Source organism: Pelodiscus sinensis, chromosome 8 (assembly GCF_052426305.1).
Source record: "Pelodiscus sinensis isolate ZL-2025 chromosome 8, ASM5242630v1, whole genome shotgun sequence".
In the NCBI taxonomy this organism is placed as follows: Eukaryota; Metazoa; Chordata; order Testudines; family Trionychidae; genus Pelodiscus; species Pelodiscus sinensis.
The window spans coordinates 11,540,175-11,556,460 of record NC_143059.1 but is presented as its reverse complement, the minus strand read 5'-3'; the positions used below and the strand labels follow the sequence as shown (position 1 = coordinate 11,556,460).

At 46.6% G+C, this 16,286-nt stretch overlaps 1 protein-coding gene across 1 annotated transcript in view; it reads left to right on the top strand.

The window, feature by feature from the left end:
• Positions 1-12,515: 12,515 nt before the first annotated feature.
• ZCCHC24 (zinc finger CCHC-type containing 24) overlaps positions 12,516-16,286 on the top strand; it is a 175,269-nt gene continuing 171,498 nt past the window's right edge. The window contains exon 1 of the mRNA XM_075934759.2: positions 12,516-12,978. Within this exon, the coding sequence (XP_075790874.1) occupies positions 12,739-12,978 (240 nt within the window). The 5' untranslated portion in view covers positions 12,516-12,738. The remainder of the gene's footprint in view (positions 12,979-16,286) is intronic.

The window sequence follows — 16,286 nt, the reverse complement described above, 5'->3', positions numbered from 1 at the left end:
ACAACATTGTGATGGATAGGAGGAGTGCTGGCCAGCACTCAGTGACTAAAGGATTAAACTCAGGTAGCTAAAGTTGTTGGCGGGAAGGGGGGCGGGAGAAGAACCAATGGGATACAGTGCTGAAATCTGAATTGTATAAACATACCTGCTGCTGTTTCTTTGTGTGAGTTCTAAGTTAAGAGATGGAGGAAGCAATAAACCATAATCAGGACTACCATGTCTCCGAGGAATTTGGGGCATGGAGGGATCATGAGTAAATAAGGGGGAAATGTATATTTAGTCGTGATCAGGGAATTTTTCTTTGTTTTGGTTGTTTGGTTAAACTTGTCTGTGTGAATTCCATGTGCCTTAACTCCCCCACTCACCATATTTAAGCTACAGCCCAAAGAGATTGTTCGTTGTGTTTTGATCTGTTCTTTTCTTAGTTGCTCTGTAACACCTAGCAACCAAGTATACTTTATCAAGTATACCTTTCTGTTTTGTTGTTAAAATCCTGTTTTTTAAGGTGATGATTTGATTCTTATGTCCTGGAAGGTAACAGGAGGTCTGTGTGTACGTCTTCCTAGTTTGGGAGGTGAGCTATCAAAGACACAGTTTGTTTTCTATGTTTTCTTTCTTTTCTTTTTTCAAGCTCTCTTGTGGCAGAAGGGCTTCGGGTGCCCCTGGGGAAGGAATTCAATTGTTCCTTCCTGATTTTTTCAGGGTTCTTTAAAAAAAATCACTTCATGGTAGCAGCTTATCTTCCAGAGTCAGTGCATCTGTGACTCTGGGGAATTTTTTTGTAAGCAGAACCTACAGAGGCAAGGTAATTAAGATCTTTTGTGCGCCCCTGCCTTCTGTACTCCGAGTGCCAGAGTGAGGAACAGCCCTGACAGCCTGTTTTAAGTTTTCATTACACAGCCAAATGAAGGTGGGGAATAGTGTTTAGGGGCCTGTCAGGCCAGGAATTCAAGTGTGAGGGATGCAAAGCTGATTTGGAGAACCTGAAGGGAAGGGGCAGCAGGAAATGTTAACATTGGTCCTGTCATTGAGGCGAAACCTTGTACTCATGCAGCACAAAGTGACAGTATGCTTCCTAGAGCTTCCTAGTCCAAGCGTCAGTATACCATCTTGAGATACCACTCCAGAGAGCATAGCAAACTCACCCATCCCCCAAGCAGGAGTGAGGTCATAGCAGTATTCATCCCCCCATCTCAAAGCCCCTGAGCCATGGTTTTGCTCCCCAGAAGAAGCAGAGGCACTTTGGGTATGTCTAGACTACACGCCTCTGCTGATGGAGGCATGTAAATTAGACATACCAACACAGTCAATGAAGCAGGGATTTAAATATCCCCCACTTCATTAGAATAAAAATGGCTGCTGCGTTATGCAGGCTCAGCTGTTTGTCGGCACAAACGGGCAGTCAAGACAGGGATCGGTCACTAAGGAAAGCCTTTGCCGACCAATCCTGTAAACCTCGTTTCACAAGGCATAAGGGATCGGTCGGCAAAGGCTTTCTTCATCGACCGATCCCTGTCTTGACTGCCGGTTTGTGCCGACAAAAAGCTGAGCAGGCACAATGCGGCAGCCATTTTTATTCTAATGAAGCGGGGGATATTTAAATCCCCACTTCATTGACTATGTCGGTATGTCTTGGGGTACGTCTACACTACAGCGCTAATTCGAACTAACTTAGTTCGAATTAGTTAATTCGAACTAAGCTAATTCGAACTAACGTGTCTAGAACTAAAAACTAGTTCAAATTAGCATTTTGCTAATTCGAACTAGCATGTCCACATTGAGTGGACCCTGAACAGGGCTTAAGGATGGCCGGAAGCAGTGCCGGCAGGGCATCAGAGGAGGACTTAGAGCGTGGAGCTGCTGTCTCAGGCTAGCCGAGGGCTGCGCTTAAAGGGACCCGACCCCCACCCCGGACAGACAGTTCTCAGGGGTGCCCCACTTGCAAAGCAGTCCTGGCTTGGAGTGCCCGGAGTACCCACACTGGGCACATCACACCACTCGGCCATCAGCCCGGCTGCACTTGCCGCAGGCTGCCATCTGGGGAGAGGGGGCAATTGGGGGACTGCAGGAGAGCTTCCACCCCCAGAAGCCCGCAGAGCCAGCTCAGTCCTCCCCATCGGGGGCTCGTACCCCATTCCTCCCTCACCTCCTTCCACTTACCCCTCCCTAGCCCCCCTTCCTGATGTACAAAATAAAGATAACGTTTCTTCCAACATTGACTCTGTCTTTATTGAACAAAACTGGGGGAGACTGGGAAAAGGAGGTGGGAGAGGGGAAGAGAAAGGCTGGGAGAGGGGAGGGCAACTAACATGATCAGGGGTTGGGAACAGGTCCCAGATGAAGAAAGGCTACAGAGACTGGGACTGTTCAGCTTAGAAAAGAGGAGATGGAGCGGGGACAGGATAGAGGTCTCTAAAAGCAGGGGTTGGGTGGAGAGGGTGCATTCAGAAAAGTTCTTCATGAGTTCCCATAAAGAAGGACTAGAGGACACCAAAGGAAAGGAATGGGTAGCAGGCTTCAAACTAGTAAGAGAAAGTTGTTCTTCTTCCCAAAGCAAATAGTTAACCTGTGGAACTCCTTGCTTCAGGAGGCTGTGAAGGCTACAACTAGAACAGAGTTTAAAGGGAAGTGAGATCAAGTCATGGAGGTTGGGTCCATGGAGTAGTCTTAGCCAGGGGGTAGGAGTGGTGTCCCTGCCCAAAGTTTGTGGAAGACTGGAGAGGGATGGCACGAGACAAATGGCTTGGTCACTGTCTTCGGTCCATCCTCTCCAGGGTCCCTAGGGTTGGCCGCTGTCGGCAGACAGGCTACTGGGTTAGATGGGCCTTTGGTCTGACCCAGGACGGCCATTGTAAGCTCAGGGCTCAGGGTCGGGGGTCTCAGTGGACCCTCTTGATTATCATGCACACCTGCTCCTTGGTGGCCAGGCTGGCAGCTCTGCTGCCCTAGCCAGCCACTTTCCTGTGCCTAGTGCGGAGATCGTGGACGAGGTCCACGATGTCCGCACTAGCCCAGGAAGGTGCCCGCCTCTTGCGGTCCCGGGCAAGCTCCCGGGAGCCGCCAGCCTGGTCCCGGGAAGAGGGGCTGGGCTGGGGGACATCGGGTGGGTGGCTCTGTGCCGTGCCAGGTGCAGGGTCTGCTGGCTGGGTGCTGGCAGGCTTGCACCTGGCACGGACACCGTAGCAGCCCGTGCCCCTTTAAGGGGTCCGGGGCCAGGAGGGGGCAATAGATTTTCCCTGGTGTTGGCCAGAGTGGCCACCAGGGAAACCTGGGGAGGGCTAGCCTCCCACTAGTTCGAATTAAGGGGCTACACACCCCTTAATTCGAACTAGTAAGTTCGAACTAGGCTTAATCCTCGTAAAATGAGGTTTTCCTAGTTCGAACTAAGCGCTCCGCTAGTTCGATTCAAATTCGAACTAGCGGAGCGCTAGTGTAGCGCCTATGAATGTTAGTTCGAACTAACGTCCGTTAGTTCGAACTAACATTGTAGTGTAGACATACTCTAACTTACATGCCTCCATTGGCAGAGGCATGTAGTCTAGACGTACCCATAGGGAGCAGTCCCTGGAGCACAGGGTTTGTAATGATACCTCATTGCTTCTTAGGACCACAAGGCAGGAGTCCTTGCACCCTCCTCTCCTTGACACAATCTAGCCCCTATGCATCAGCAAATAGTTTATAATGTGCAAGGCCAAATGCATTTCTTCCCAGACAAGGGGTCTGTCTGACCTGCCTTCAGTTCTTGAGGAGAAAGAACTGCTGTGTCTATATATCCAAGACCAATGCCATTGGTATGTTACACACTCCAAAAGCCGCATATGAATTAGTTTTAAGGACTGAGATGTGTTTTAGAGAAGTCTTCCTATAACGAATGTTACATGCCCATCCAATAGCATAATTAAATCATTTCATAATAACGTGAGAACTCCCCAGTCACGTGAAACCCACTCACTTGGAACATTCCCAGGTACATTTTGGGTGCAGGGCCCACGGGAAGTTCATAAAGTCATATGTTTTAGATATCTCAGTCCATAAATCAGAGTATTACTGTGTGTCTTGTTTATGTATTAGCACTGTTACACTCACTTGCACGTTTCAGGGTGTTTTATCCCCACCCCATTTTGGGAGGCTGTTCTTGTCTGGAGCCAGATTAGAAATACAGATTGTGCATATTATATTTGGATGAGTAACTCTTGTGAAGAGACTGTAAGAGTACATGTAAATGGTCCATCTAGAGATGCAGATTTTTATCTAATGTCTGTCAAAGCACATCCAAGAGGATTAGCCTAAGAGATTGCTCGGGGGGTTAAACATTTGCAACGTCACAATTTTGTATAACAGGCTGCTTAGGGTTTAGGGACCAGGGTTAGGCTTTGCCACAGACTTGATTTAAAATGTGGATCATGTCCCTTAAGCAAACTGAACTGTACTTTGAGCTCTGCTCATGCTTTGATTTCAGTGGGACTACTCGGGAGAAAGGCAAGCAGGATTGGTCGCTAAAGGGTACTTAACTAACTCAGTACAGTGAGGCTATGTTAATGTTTGCAATGTTATTGCAATCCAAGTCAAACACTGCTTTCACACGAAACTCAGGCAGAGTCATGCAGAGGTTTGAAGGCAATTGCTTGCCAGTGAAGATTGGGAGTTCCATTTTGAAGAGTCAAGGAAGCTGTCCCTCTTATTAATGAAACTTTGTTCTCCTTAAAAAACAATGAATAGTCCTGTGGCACCTTAGAGACTAACAAAAATATATATAGTATCATCAGGTGATCAGAGAGGGTGTGGGGCCCTTATTGGATGAGGGAGGTAACCTAGTGACAGATGATGTGGGAAAAGCTAAAGTACTCAATGCTTTCTTTGCCTCTGTCTTCATGGACAAGGTCAGCTCCCAGACAAATGCACTATGCACTGCAAGAGTATGGGATGGAGCTGGACAGCCCTTAGTGGGGAAAGAACAAGTTAGGAACTATTTAGAAAAGCTAAACATACACAAATCCCTGGGCCCGAATTTAATGCATCCAAAGGTACTGAGGGAGTTGGCAAGTGTCATTGCGGAGCCTTTGGCCATTACGTTAGAAAACTCGTGGAGATCGGGAGAGATCCCAGATGATTGGAAAAAGGCAAATGTAGTGCCCATCTTTAAAAAAGGGAAGAAGGACAATCCAGGGAACTACAGACCAGTCAGCAGTACCTCAGTCCCCAGAAAAATCATGGAGGGGAACCTCAAGGAATCCATTTTGAAGCACTTGGTAGATTGGGGAAAGTGATCAGGAATAGTCAACATGGATTCACAAAGGGCAAGTCGTACCTGACCGATCTGATTAGCTTCTATGATGAGGTAACGGGCTCTGTGGACATGCGAAAGTCAGTGGCTGTGATATACCTTGACTTTAGCAAAGCTTTTGATACGGTCTCCCACAATATTCTTGCCAGCAAGTTAAGGGAATATGGATTGGATAAATGGACTGTAAGATGGATAGAAAGCTGGCTAGACTGTCAGGCCCAATGGGTAGTGATCAGCAGCTCGATGTCAGGTTAGTGATTGGTTTCTAGCAGAGTGCCCCAAGGCTGGAGAGAGACTGTTCACAGTAGTGACAGATGGCAGAACAAGGAGCAATGGTCTCAAGTTGCAGTTGGGGACGTCTAGGTTGGATATTAGGAAAAACTATTTCACTGGGAGGGTGGCGAAGCATTGGAACGGGTTACCTGGGGAGGTGGTGGAATCTCTATCCCTAGAGGTTTTTAAGTCTCGGCTTGACAAAGCCCTGGCCGGGTTGATTTAGTTGGGATTGGTCCTACCTTGGGCAGGGGTCTGGACTTGATGACCTCCTGAGGTTTCTTCCAGTTCTATGATGTTACTATGATCATAACTCAAATGGAGTTATTTCAAAATAACTCCCCAATGTAGACATGCCCTTAGAGACTAATAATAATATATATATATATAGTATCATGAGCTTTCATGGTAAAAACCCACTTCTTCAGATGAGTTGGAGTGGAAAAAGGGAACCCAGAATTTATAACAGAAAAAAAGGGAGAGAAAAAAAGTACCTGTCAATTGTAGTGCCAGTGCTAATGAGGCTAATTGAGTGGGCTGGCTGAATTAACCTCATTAGCACCCACACTACAATTCACAGGTGCTTTTTTTCCTTCTCCCTCCTTCTTTTTCTGTTATAAATTCTGGGTTCCCTTTTTCCTCCATGCCAGCTCATCTGAAGAAGTGGGTTTTGACCATAAAAGCTCATGATACTATATATACAGTAGACTTCCAATAATCCGGAACCTATGGGACCTAGGTGGTGCTGGATTATCAGATATGCCGGACTATCAGGAGGTACTATAATTATATATATATTGTATACATTATATGCAGTATATAAAGTGTTCTTAACCCTTTTTATTGTACATACTGTATACAGTATACTGTAATGTTTAAGTTTTTTTAAGCCTTTTTTACCCTTTTTGCTCAGTTCAGCTGCTGCCTCTGTTACCTCGTGACTCATTTTTTGCCGAAGCTCACTCACTAGGCTCTTGCCATTTTGATGCCGGGCTATCAGGAGCGCCGGACTACTGGATGCCGGACTATTGGAGTTTTACTGTACTATATATATATATTATTAGTCTGTAAGAGCATGTCTACACTGGGGGGTTATTTTGAAATAACTCCCTTTATTTTGTTAAAATACTGCCAAGCTGGAGGACTTCTTACTCTGACTCCTATAACTCTCATTGTACAAGGAATAAAGGAAGTTTGAGGAAGAGTGCTCTATTTCGAAATAAGTCCTTTGTAGATTCTCCCTATTTCGAAATAAGCAACGTAATTGACGTAGCTCAATTTGTGTGGCTTATTTTGAGTTAAGCTCTGCAGTGTAGATGTGCGCAAGAAGAATAAGCTTATTTCAAAATAGTTATTTGGGAGTTATTATTTTGAAATAACCTGATAGCATAGAGAAAGTCTAAGGTGCCTCAGGACTGCTCGTTTTTTAAGTTACAGACTAATTCAGTTACCTCTCTGAGTTTTTTTGCTCTCTTTAATACTCCCTTTTTTTTCTCCTCTTCTTACTTGTGATCAGTTTGGACTAATATAAATCAAGGCAATTTAAATAATCAACTAGACGTCCTTGATTTCAATCATTTCTTTTAATCAACTTTTCCATTTGTACTTCATTTCTCTTTATTTCCTAAAAAGAGGTGCATTCTCCCTGGCTGATATAGCCATTAAAACATTTTGAATGACAACTAAATAGCGCCTTTACACTAGAAGTGCTACATCTTTTTGCTAGAGTTGTGGGTACACTATAACTATATACACTTATATTAGCAATCATATAGCTTAGTATTTTCAGGCTCTTAACCATACATTTTAATATGTTAGAAAATGGTAAATGATATAGTTCTTATTTACTAGATAATTAACTTTTTGCTCATGATTTGCATCAAGCTAAATTAGGCTGGTAACTGGAATTAAGTTAAAAAAGATAAATGTTATGTGCTATTTGATGTGTTTAAACAAAACAACCTTAAGTGTTTTGATTACATAAACTTCTGCTATCAAAACATGTTGCATGTTTCCAACTCAATGATTTATTAAAGGAACAGAGGGATTAACTGAAGTCACTGAATTAAACTGATTATTCAGGTCAGAGCAGAAAACTTTTCAAATATGCCAAAATGAAAAGTGACTGTAGCTTAAGATTTCATTCCGACAAGCAAGCCTCGCATCTCTTTGCTGTGCAGTTCATATTTGGCATTTGAAATATAAGCAAGCAGTCGAGTAGTCGACTACCCAATAAGCCTAGGCTTATCGGGTAGTCAAGTTGACTACTTACATTACCCTCCCCGCCCCCCCTGCTGCCTCTGTATCAGAGGCAGCAGGAGGGAGGGGGAAAGCAGGAGCTGGTGCTGGAGGAGACAGCTTAAAAGGGCAATTGCTCCAAGGCCTGGAGATTTAAAGGGGCCCAGAGGGCCTGGCTGTTGTAGCAGTAGCCATGGCTGGAGCCCCGGTTGCCTTTGAATTGCTGAGGGAGCGTTGCTCCACGTAGCTGTGAGGGCTGTGGAGGGAGGAGCTTTACTGTGTGAGCAGCACTAAGAGCTGACTGCCTTCGGCTCTGCCTCTTTAGGGGTACACAGAGCCACCTCCACCCCTTGCTCTGGGGCCTGGCAAGGCTGTCAGCCCCTCTGCACTTGCACCATCTAATCAGACACATGCTCTGTATTTTTGATCTTCATTACAAGAGCCTGGTAGTTTCCATTACCTTCAGTGAGAGTTGCTAATGCCGAGTGAGGGCTGGATCTGGTCCATGACCAACATCCAACAGCTTTTATTTTTCCAGAAAAACAGGGATACAAACTACTCCCTGCGTGACCTGGCACTTAACAGGCACAAAAAAAGGGAGTCCTTTACAGCAAAGATAATTTCAAGCCCTCACCTGGGCTTCCGAGTGTATCTATCTGCTGCCTGTGGAGGTGTGAGCTCTCCAGGCTGGCTCCGTATGTTGTGTCTCAGCAGATCTCAATAATTCCTTATTCCAGAGATAATCAGAATTGGAAGGGACCTTGAGAGGTCATCTAGTCCCAGGACCAGCACCATCCAGACCAGCCCTGACAGGTGTTTGTCTAACCTGCTCTTCAAAATCTCCAGTGACAGAAATTCTACAACCTCCCTAGGCAATTTATTCTAGCACTTAATCACCATCACAGATAGGAAGTTCTTCTTAACATCCAACCTAAACTGCAATTTAAGTCCATCGCTTCTTGTCCTTTCCTCAGAAGTTAACAAGACTAATTTTTCCTCTTTGTAACAACCTTTTAGGGAGTTGAAAACAGTTATCACATCCCCTCTAAGTTTTCTCTTTTCTAGTCGAAACAGTTTTTTTCAATAGTACATCATACGTCATTTTTTCTAGACATTTAATAACTTTTGTTGCTCTTCTCTGGACTTTCTCCCATTTGTCCACGACTGTCCTGAAATGTGGCACCTAGAACTGGACACAACTACAGTTGTGAGGCCTAATCAGTGCAGAAGAGAGTGGAAGAATTACTTCTGGTATGTTACTTATGACACTCCTACTAATACATCTCAGAATGGTGTTTCCTATTTTTGCAACAGTGTTATGCTGTTGACTCATATTTAGCTTGTGATCCATTATGACCCTCAGATCCCTTTCCGCAGCACTCCTTCCCTGGCAGTCATGTCCCATTTTGCATGTGTGCAGCTGATTGTTCCTTCCTAAACTGAGTACTTTGCATTTGTCCTTATTGAATTTCATCCTCTTTACTTCAGACCATTTCTCCGCTTCGTCCAGTTTGATCTGAATTTTAACCCTGTCCTCCAAAGCACTTGCAACCCCGCTTGGCCTCGTATCATTCACAAACTTTATAAGTGTACTCACAATATCATTATCTAAAGCATTGATGAAGATATTGAACAGAACTGACCCAGAACTGATCACTGTGGGACCCAACTCATCATGCCCTTCCACTTTGACTGTGAACCATTGATAACTACTTTCTGGGAACAGTCAGCCAACCAGCTTTGCACACAGCTTATAGTAGCATAGGGTATGTCTACACTACCACCCTAGTTCGAACTAGGGTGGTAATGTAGTCAACTACAACTAGGTAGTGGAACGAGGTGTACAGGTAGTTCGGAATAGGAAGCCTAATCCTATCTAGTTCGTGCCGCGTGTAGCCGCGGGCACGGAGTCCGAACTAGCGGACATTTAAAAATGGCAGCGCCCGTCAACATGCAAATGAAGCCCGGGAAATTCAAATCCCGGGCTTCATTTGCAACTCCGGTTGACTACATTACCACCCTAGTTCAAACTAGGGTGGTAGTGTAGACATACCCATATAGTTGTAGGGAGGGATGTAAGTGGCTAGTCATCTAGTTGACTACCTGATAAGCATAGTCTTATTGGGTAGTCAAGTCACTACTCGACTAGTTGCTTCCCCCCTCCCCTTGCTCGACTAGTTGCTTCCCTCGCCTCCATATCAGGGGGCGGGAGAAGCTGATGCGAGGGGGAGCTGGCTTAAAAGTCACTCCCCCCCAGTAACATCTCTGCAGAGGAAGGGATGGGGGGAGGGGAGGCAGAGGCGCAGCAGGGAAACAGCGCCAGTAGGGACTGAGTCCCCACTCACGCTGGATCCCGATTACTGTGCCTCTGCTTTTGAAATGTAGCAAGAGCCTTGCGCGGGGCAAGGACCTGACTGTTGTGCTGCCTGCAGAGCTCTTGTTACATTCCAGGATAGCCAGCACTCCACCCCACCCTTTACCAACTAATTGAGTAGTCAATGGAAATTCCATCAACTACTCGATTAGCTGATTAATCAAAATTTAACATCCCTCGTTGTAGGTTGTATTTCTCTAAGGGCTCATCTAGACTATGCAGAACGGTCGGAAGAGGATATGCAAATTCTGCAGGAATTTACATATCTTCTTCCGATCGCACTTTCAAAAGCGGAACTTTCTAAAGTGAAAGTAGTTTAGATGCGGCTTTTTCGGAGAACCCCCCCTTGTCGAAAAGCTGCGTAAACCTCAAAAAATGAGGTTTACATGGCTTTTTGACGTTCACTTTCAAAAGTGGAGCTTTCCAAAGTGTGATCAGAAGAAGATATGCAAATTCCTGCAGAATTTGCATATCTTCTTTCGACCGTTCTGAATAGTCTAGATATGCCCTAAAAGGGGCTTGCAGACCCTAGGCCTGCTTTTGTATTGGTACAACTACATGGGCTAGAAGGTTTTATTCGTCAATATAGTTTATCAATACAATCGTGTGTGAAGACAGTTACACTGGTATAAATGTGCCTTATATATAGCAATATAGCTTACTGCTCTTTTTTACAGGAAGAAGTTTTACTGAATACTGATCTAAACCATTTTGTACTCCATAGTGTATGTGTGTGTGTGGATGGGGAGGGATATTCTTTTAAATATTCCAGCACAATGAAACTGACAACTTTTCAATAGATAAGGCAGGGATGGGCAAGATCTGGCCCGTGCGCACCAAGCTGTTTGATCTGGTCTTAGGCCTGTCCTGCCGTGCCCCCATCCCCAGGCCAATCAAAACCAGGGCCGGCCTGCAACCACTACCAACATTGGTGAAGTGGCGTCTCCTTCAAAAATTATTGTCCACCCCTGAGATAAGACCTTTGGCAGCTTTTTTCCAAACTCCGCCATCCCTTATTCCAATCTCTGGACTTTACAATCTCCATCTTCCTCAACTGAGTTTATAAATTCCTATAAACAGTGCAGTTAATCAGCTGTGCAGTTAATCAGCTACTCACATATGCAAAACACATCCATCTTGGGAGTTTGTAGCTGACAGCTTAACAGTATTTCTACTGTGCACGCTCAGCTCTGCATTTCCAAAACATTTGTAGCTTTGTTTTTTTCTCTCTTCAGAACAATGTTTTTCTTCAGTGTGAACAGCACACCTAGAACTTACTATGGCCAACTTCAAGAGCCAAGTCTGAAGGTTCGAAGTGTTGATGTTTTTTGGTTATCTAAGCAAAGAAAATGGCGAGATTCTTCAAAACAAAGCAAAAATAGGCTGCGTGTGTTTAGCCTCTCATAACGCAAGAAATAGATTAAGAGGTTTTGCTCAAATTTTAAAAATTATCTTCACACAGATACTCTGGCTTTGGGGGGAAAATGTCTCGGTTTCATTGCCCTGATAATAAGAAATGGCTACTCTGCCACAATCTTCAGGAAGGCAGGCTGGAAATGTTTTTGGAGCAGTCATTACCTACTCGGGCACTTTCCCAAAAGAAAAACCTTTCATCCTCTTTTGGGCAGTTGGCTCCTTAAAAGGCCTAGGTAGTTTATCCCTTCACTGTACACTAACTAGCACCCAGGCTCTTCCAGAAGCCAATCCCAGGCTACCTCGCTGGCTTTCCAAGGGAAAACTCACCCCACTCTCCTGCCTTATTTGGGAAACCTTTTCTCCGCAAGATCTTGGCCCAGCCTCCAAGCCAAGCAACCTTTTGCAGACCTGCAGTGAGGGTACAGATTGAGCGAGGCAGGACCTTCAATAACGAGCTCTGGCGAGGAACGGACACGCAGAGGGGACAGCAGCCGCTCCCGGGATTACCGGAGCCCTGCTTTAGGCGAACCTCTCTGCAGGGCAGGCAGGCAGGAGGTAGCCACATACACGCAGGGTAAAAGTTTGCACAGCAGAAGCACAACCCCCCCCCCCCCGTACTAAGTTCCGAACCCAGTCAGTCGTGGCGCGCACAACCCCCCCCCCCATCGGGGGGGGGGTTGGAGGCGGCTCCGTCCACTGATTGGCCGAGGACTTTTTGCATATTCAAATAAGCCAGCCCATTGAGTTTTCCAGGGCGGCGCCGGTCTGCTTTCTCCCCACCCCGGCGCTCCATATGCAGCGCGCTGCCCCGCCGAGTCCGTGCGCCCCGCCCCTGCAGGGCCGCCCGGGGGAGTGGGAATAAAGTCAGATAGCGGATCGGGCAGCCAGAGGCGAGCCGGGGGGGGGGGGGGAGAAAGTTTCCTGCGAACTTTTGCAGCCGCCGCCGCTATGCCCGTGCGGCGCGGGGCCTGGGAGTTGGGGGGGCTCGGCTCGCCGTAGGGAGGGGGGGCCCGGATTAAAGCGGCATAAAGCGCAGCACCCCACCCCCAGGAGGGCCCAGCAGGGGCGCGTGGGGTGGAGGGACCATCCCGGGGCGAGCGGAGGGGGGCAGCGGGAGACCCAGGCCGGCGGGCGGCCGAGTTGGGGGGGAAAGATGAGCCTGTTGTCAGCCATCGACACCAGCGCCGCTTCCGTCTACCAGCCTGCCCAGCTGCTCAACTGGGTCTATCTGTCGCTGCAAGACACCCACCAGGCCAGCGCCTTCGATGCCTTCCGCCCCGAGTCCTCCCCGCCCCAGCACCCGGAGCTGGGCTACAGCAAGAGCAGCGCGGAGCTGGGCTCGCCCCTCAACTCCAGCTATCTCAACAGCTTCTTCCAGCTCCAGCGCAACGAGGTAGGGGCCCGCCGCGCTGCACGGGGCGGGCAGAGACAGACCCTCGGCTGCTGCAGAGGGGACCGAGCCGGGCTGGCGGGGCGGCCGCAAGTTCGCGCTGCAGCGGAGCCCCCAAGCGCCATGATGCTCGGAGAAGTTTCTCCGGGGTTTGCGAGAGCGGGATGCCCGGGGAGCCGGGCTCTGGTTCGTCTGGGGGGGGCGGACGGTGAATCGCGCTGCAGGCTGCGACGCCCCGTGGCAAACGCCACTAAATCAGTGCCGAGGACTCGCCCGCCCCCGCGGCGGGGGCCCGAGTTCGAGTCTGGCCCGGCAGCCCTTCAGTACGGGGAGGGGGGAGGCTTTTTCTGCAGTTGCGCCACCCGGGGAAAGGCCACTTTCGCCCGTAACTTTCTGCTCCGGCTGGTGTGGCCAGGTCTGCAGACAAGAAGCGCGCGGAGCGTTGTGTGAGCAACCCAAGTTGGAAGAAAGTGTATTTGGTTTTTTCTAGGGGGTGGGGGGATGGCGTGGGTTTAAATTAGACAAGACGCACCCCCCCGCGGAGGGTGCGAGGGACACAACTTCTGTTGACACTCTGGTAAACGATTACCCTGGTGTATTTACATTGCGATGCTGGAGCTGCTCGAGAGACGGAACAGGATAGGGGCGGAGAGGAGACGGAGAAGGACAGCAAATGCGTTATAAGCTTTTAAGTCATTGAAAGTTACTGAAGTTCAAAATATCCTTGACATTGGGACTGGCAGTACACTGGAAACACAGGGTACCCCTGTTATACAGATCTGGTATAAATACATACCCCGCGGATGGCAGAGCTGAAGCCCCACAAATGATGATGGGAGACAGAAAACATTGGCTTCAGGGGGGTAGCCCAGTTAGTCTGTAGAGGATAAACTTAAAAAACAACAAATAGTCTGGCAGCACTTTAAAGACTAGGGAAACATATAGATGGTATCATGAGCTTTCGTGGGCACAGCCCACTTCTTCTGAGGGATTGTGTATTTTAGAAAGGGAAGGGAAGAAGGGATGTGATTAAAGTACACAAAATGATGCATAGTCTGCAGCAGAATCATCCATTGTGTCTCACACCACAAGCAAAAGGGAACAGTCAATGAAATTAAAAACTGTTAAAGGAGATATGTTGTGTGTGTGGGGGGGGGGGGTGTGTGGTAAGAGGTTAACCTGTGGAACTCACTGACACATGATGTAATCTTGGAGGCCAAGGACTTGATAATCATAAAGGGTTTGGAAATTGATGTGTGTATCCAGAGTATGGCCAAAATTGTGAAAGATAAAACCTCCTGTTTTGGGGTTTGAAGAACCTCTCTAATGACTAGCAATCGGGGCAAAACCTAATGTGGTGTCTTTCTTGCCTGTCACATGATGTTGGCCTCTGTAGAAAATAGGATGCTGGAATAGATGGGCTCTTGAGTCCAGTGCACATGGCAATGCTTGGGTAATGGAGTTTTAGAACATCCCTGAATCCAGTTTAAATAAAAACAGGTTAAAATGAGGAACCAAAAGTAAGGAATCTTCAATTAAAAGCAGTCGGGCAAAAATTTTAATAGCTTATTAGTGATGTGATTAAGAAGAATCACCAAGGAAACAAGTTTAAAATTCAGACTTCAGTTAATAATGGCTTGTTTTGCAGAAGCAACAGAGTCCCAAACGGACTCAGCATTCAGTAGTCCCCTGTCCAAATTCTTATTTGGTGTGATTTCTTTAAAACAGTCAAAAGTGCAGAATTCAACAGCGCACATGGTTCTTTTAGCAAGGCCAGCTGGCAATGGGAGTCAAACGCAGAGCTGCACACCTGTCAGTTCCAAGTTGACAGATATTGTCATTTTGCATTTGAGCTGCACACATTCTGGTTTCGAGACTGAGCTAGGAATCGAGAGTTTCAGTTCACATAACTTTAGTTTTCAAGAGGGGGGTTGATAACACAGCATTTGCTGATGTTAGAATCCATTCTGTTGACTGTGAAGTGTTTTCCTCCTCATGTAAAAAATAACCGAAAGGAGTGTGGGGATGGGCAGCAGCTCCCTTCCTTAAGTTGTGGGAAACATTTCTCTCCGATTCTTTCTCTGTTTCCCAAGTCTCTTCTTGCCATCTCTACATCAAGGCTCAGTCCCTAGCTTCACTTCAACTCCTCCACGTTGCTGTTATGTCTTGCAAACCACAACATTATCAACTCCTCCCCAAGCACGCATGGTGACTAACAGCTAAATTTACCTGTGGGACATATCTGCTAAGGCCCCCATGCATGTACATTAAAAAACAAACAAACCCCTAGATGGAGGATAAGTCTGTCAATGGCTATTACTTAGGTTGGAGCCTCTTTTTGTCAGGGCTGGGAATGGGTGAAGGGATGAATTGCTTGATTGTCTGTTCAATCCATCTCGGGAGCCTGGCACTAGCTGCTGTCAGAAGACAGGACAGCAGACTAGATGGACCTTTTGGTTTGATTCAGTATGGTTGTTCTTAGGTATGTAAGAGGATTACATTGGAAGAAACCCTCTTTGGGTCTCTCCTGCCAAAAAACATTCAAACTTCCATCTTCTGGACAGAGTGGAGAAGTCTATCCTCTTATGTGATTTGGAGCTACAACATACCTAAATCCTTTGAAAAAACTTCAAAAATAATGAATAGTCTTGCAGCACCTTAGAGACTAACCAAAAATGTAGATGGTATCATGAGCTTTCGTGGGTACAACCCACATTTTCAGATGAATGGAGTTAAGGGGTCCAGTTTCCAAATAAATAGCAGAGAAAGAGGGGGGATAGGAAGAATGGGGGGGAGGCGAGAGGGCAGGCAGAGGAAAAAAAAAAAGAGGAAAAATATTGTCAATTAGAGTGTCCGTGCTAAATGAAGCTGATGGAGTGGGTACTAAGTGCTCTTAAGTATCCGGTGTTTGGTTTTTTTTATGTCATTAGGATGTGGAATGTAACGGGTAATCCAGTTAAGGTCTTTGTTTAAACCTCTGTTGCAGGTATCAGACTTGTAAATGAAATTAAGCTCTGCATCTTCCCTTTCAAACAAACATGGTTTTGAAATTGGCTTGCAATAATATGGTAACTTTGAGTTCCACTAATGAGTGTCCGGGCAAGTTAAAATGCTTTCCAACAAGTTTCTGTATGTTACCTGTTTGAATATCTGATTGGTGTCCATTAATCCTTTCTTGTAGAGACTGTCCACTTTGGTCAATATACATGGAAGAGGGGCACTGCTGGTATTCGTTGGCCTGGATCACACTGATGGGTGTGCAGGTGTATGAGCCTCTGTTGTGGTGGTTTATGTGGTTAGGTCCTGTGACA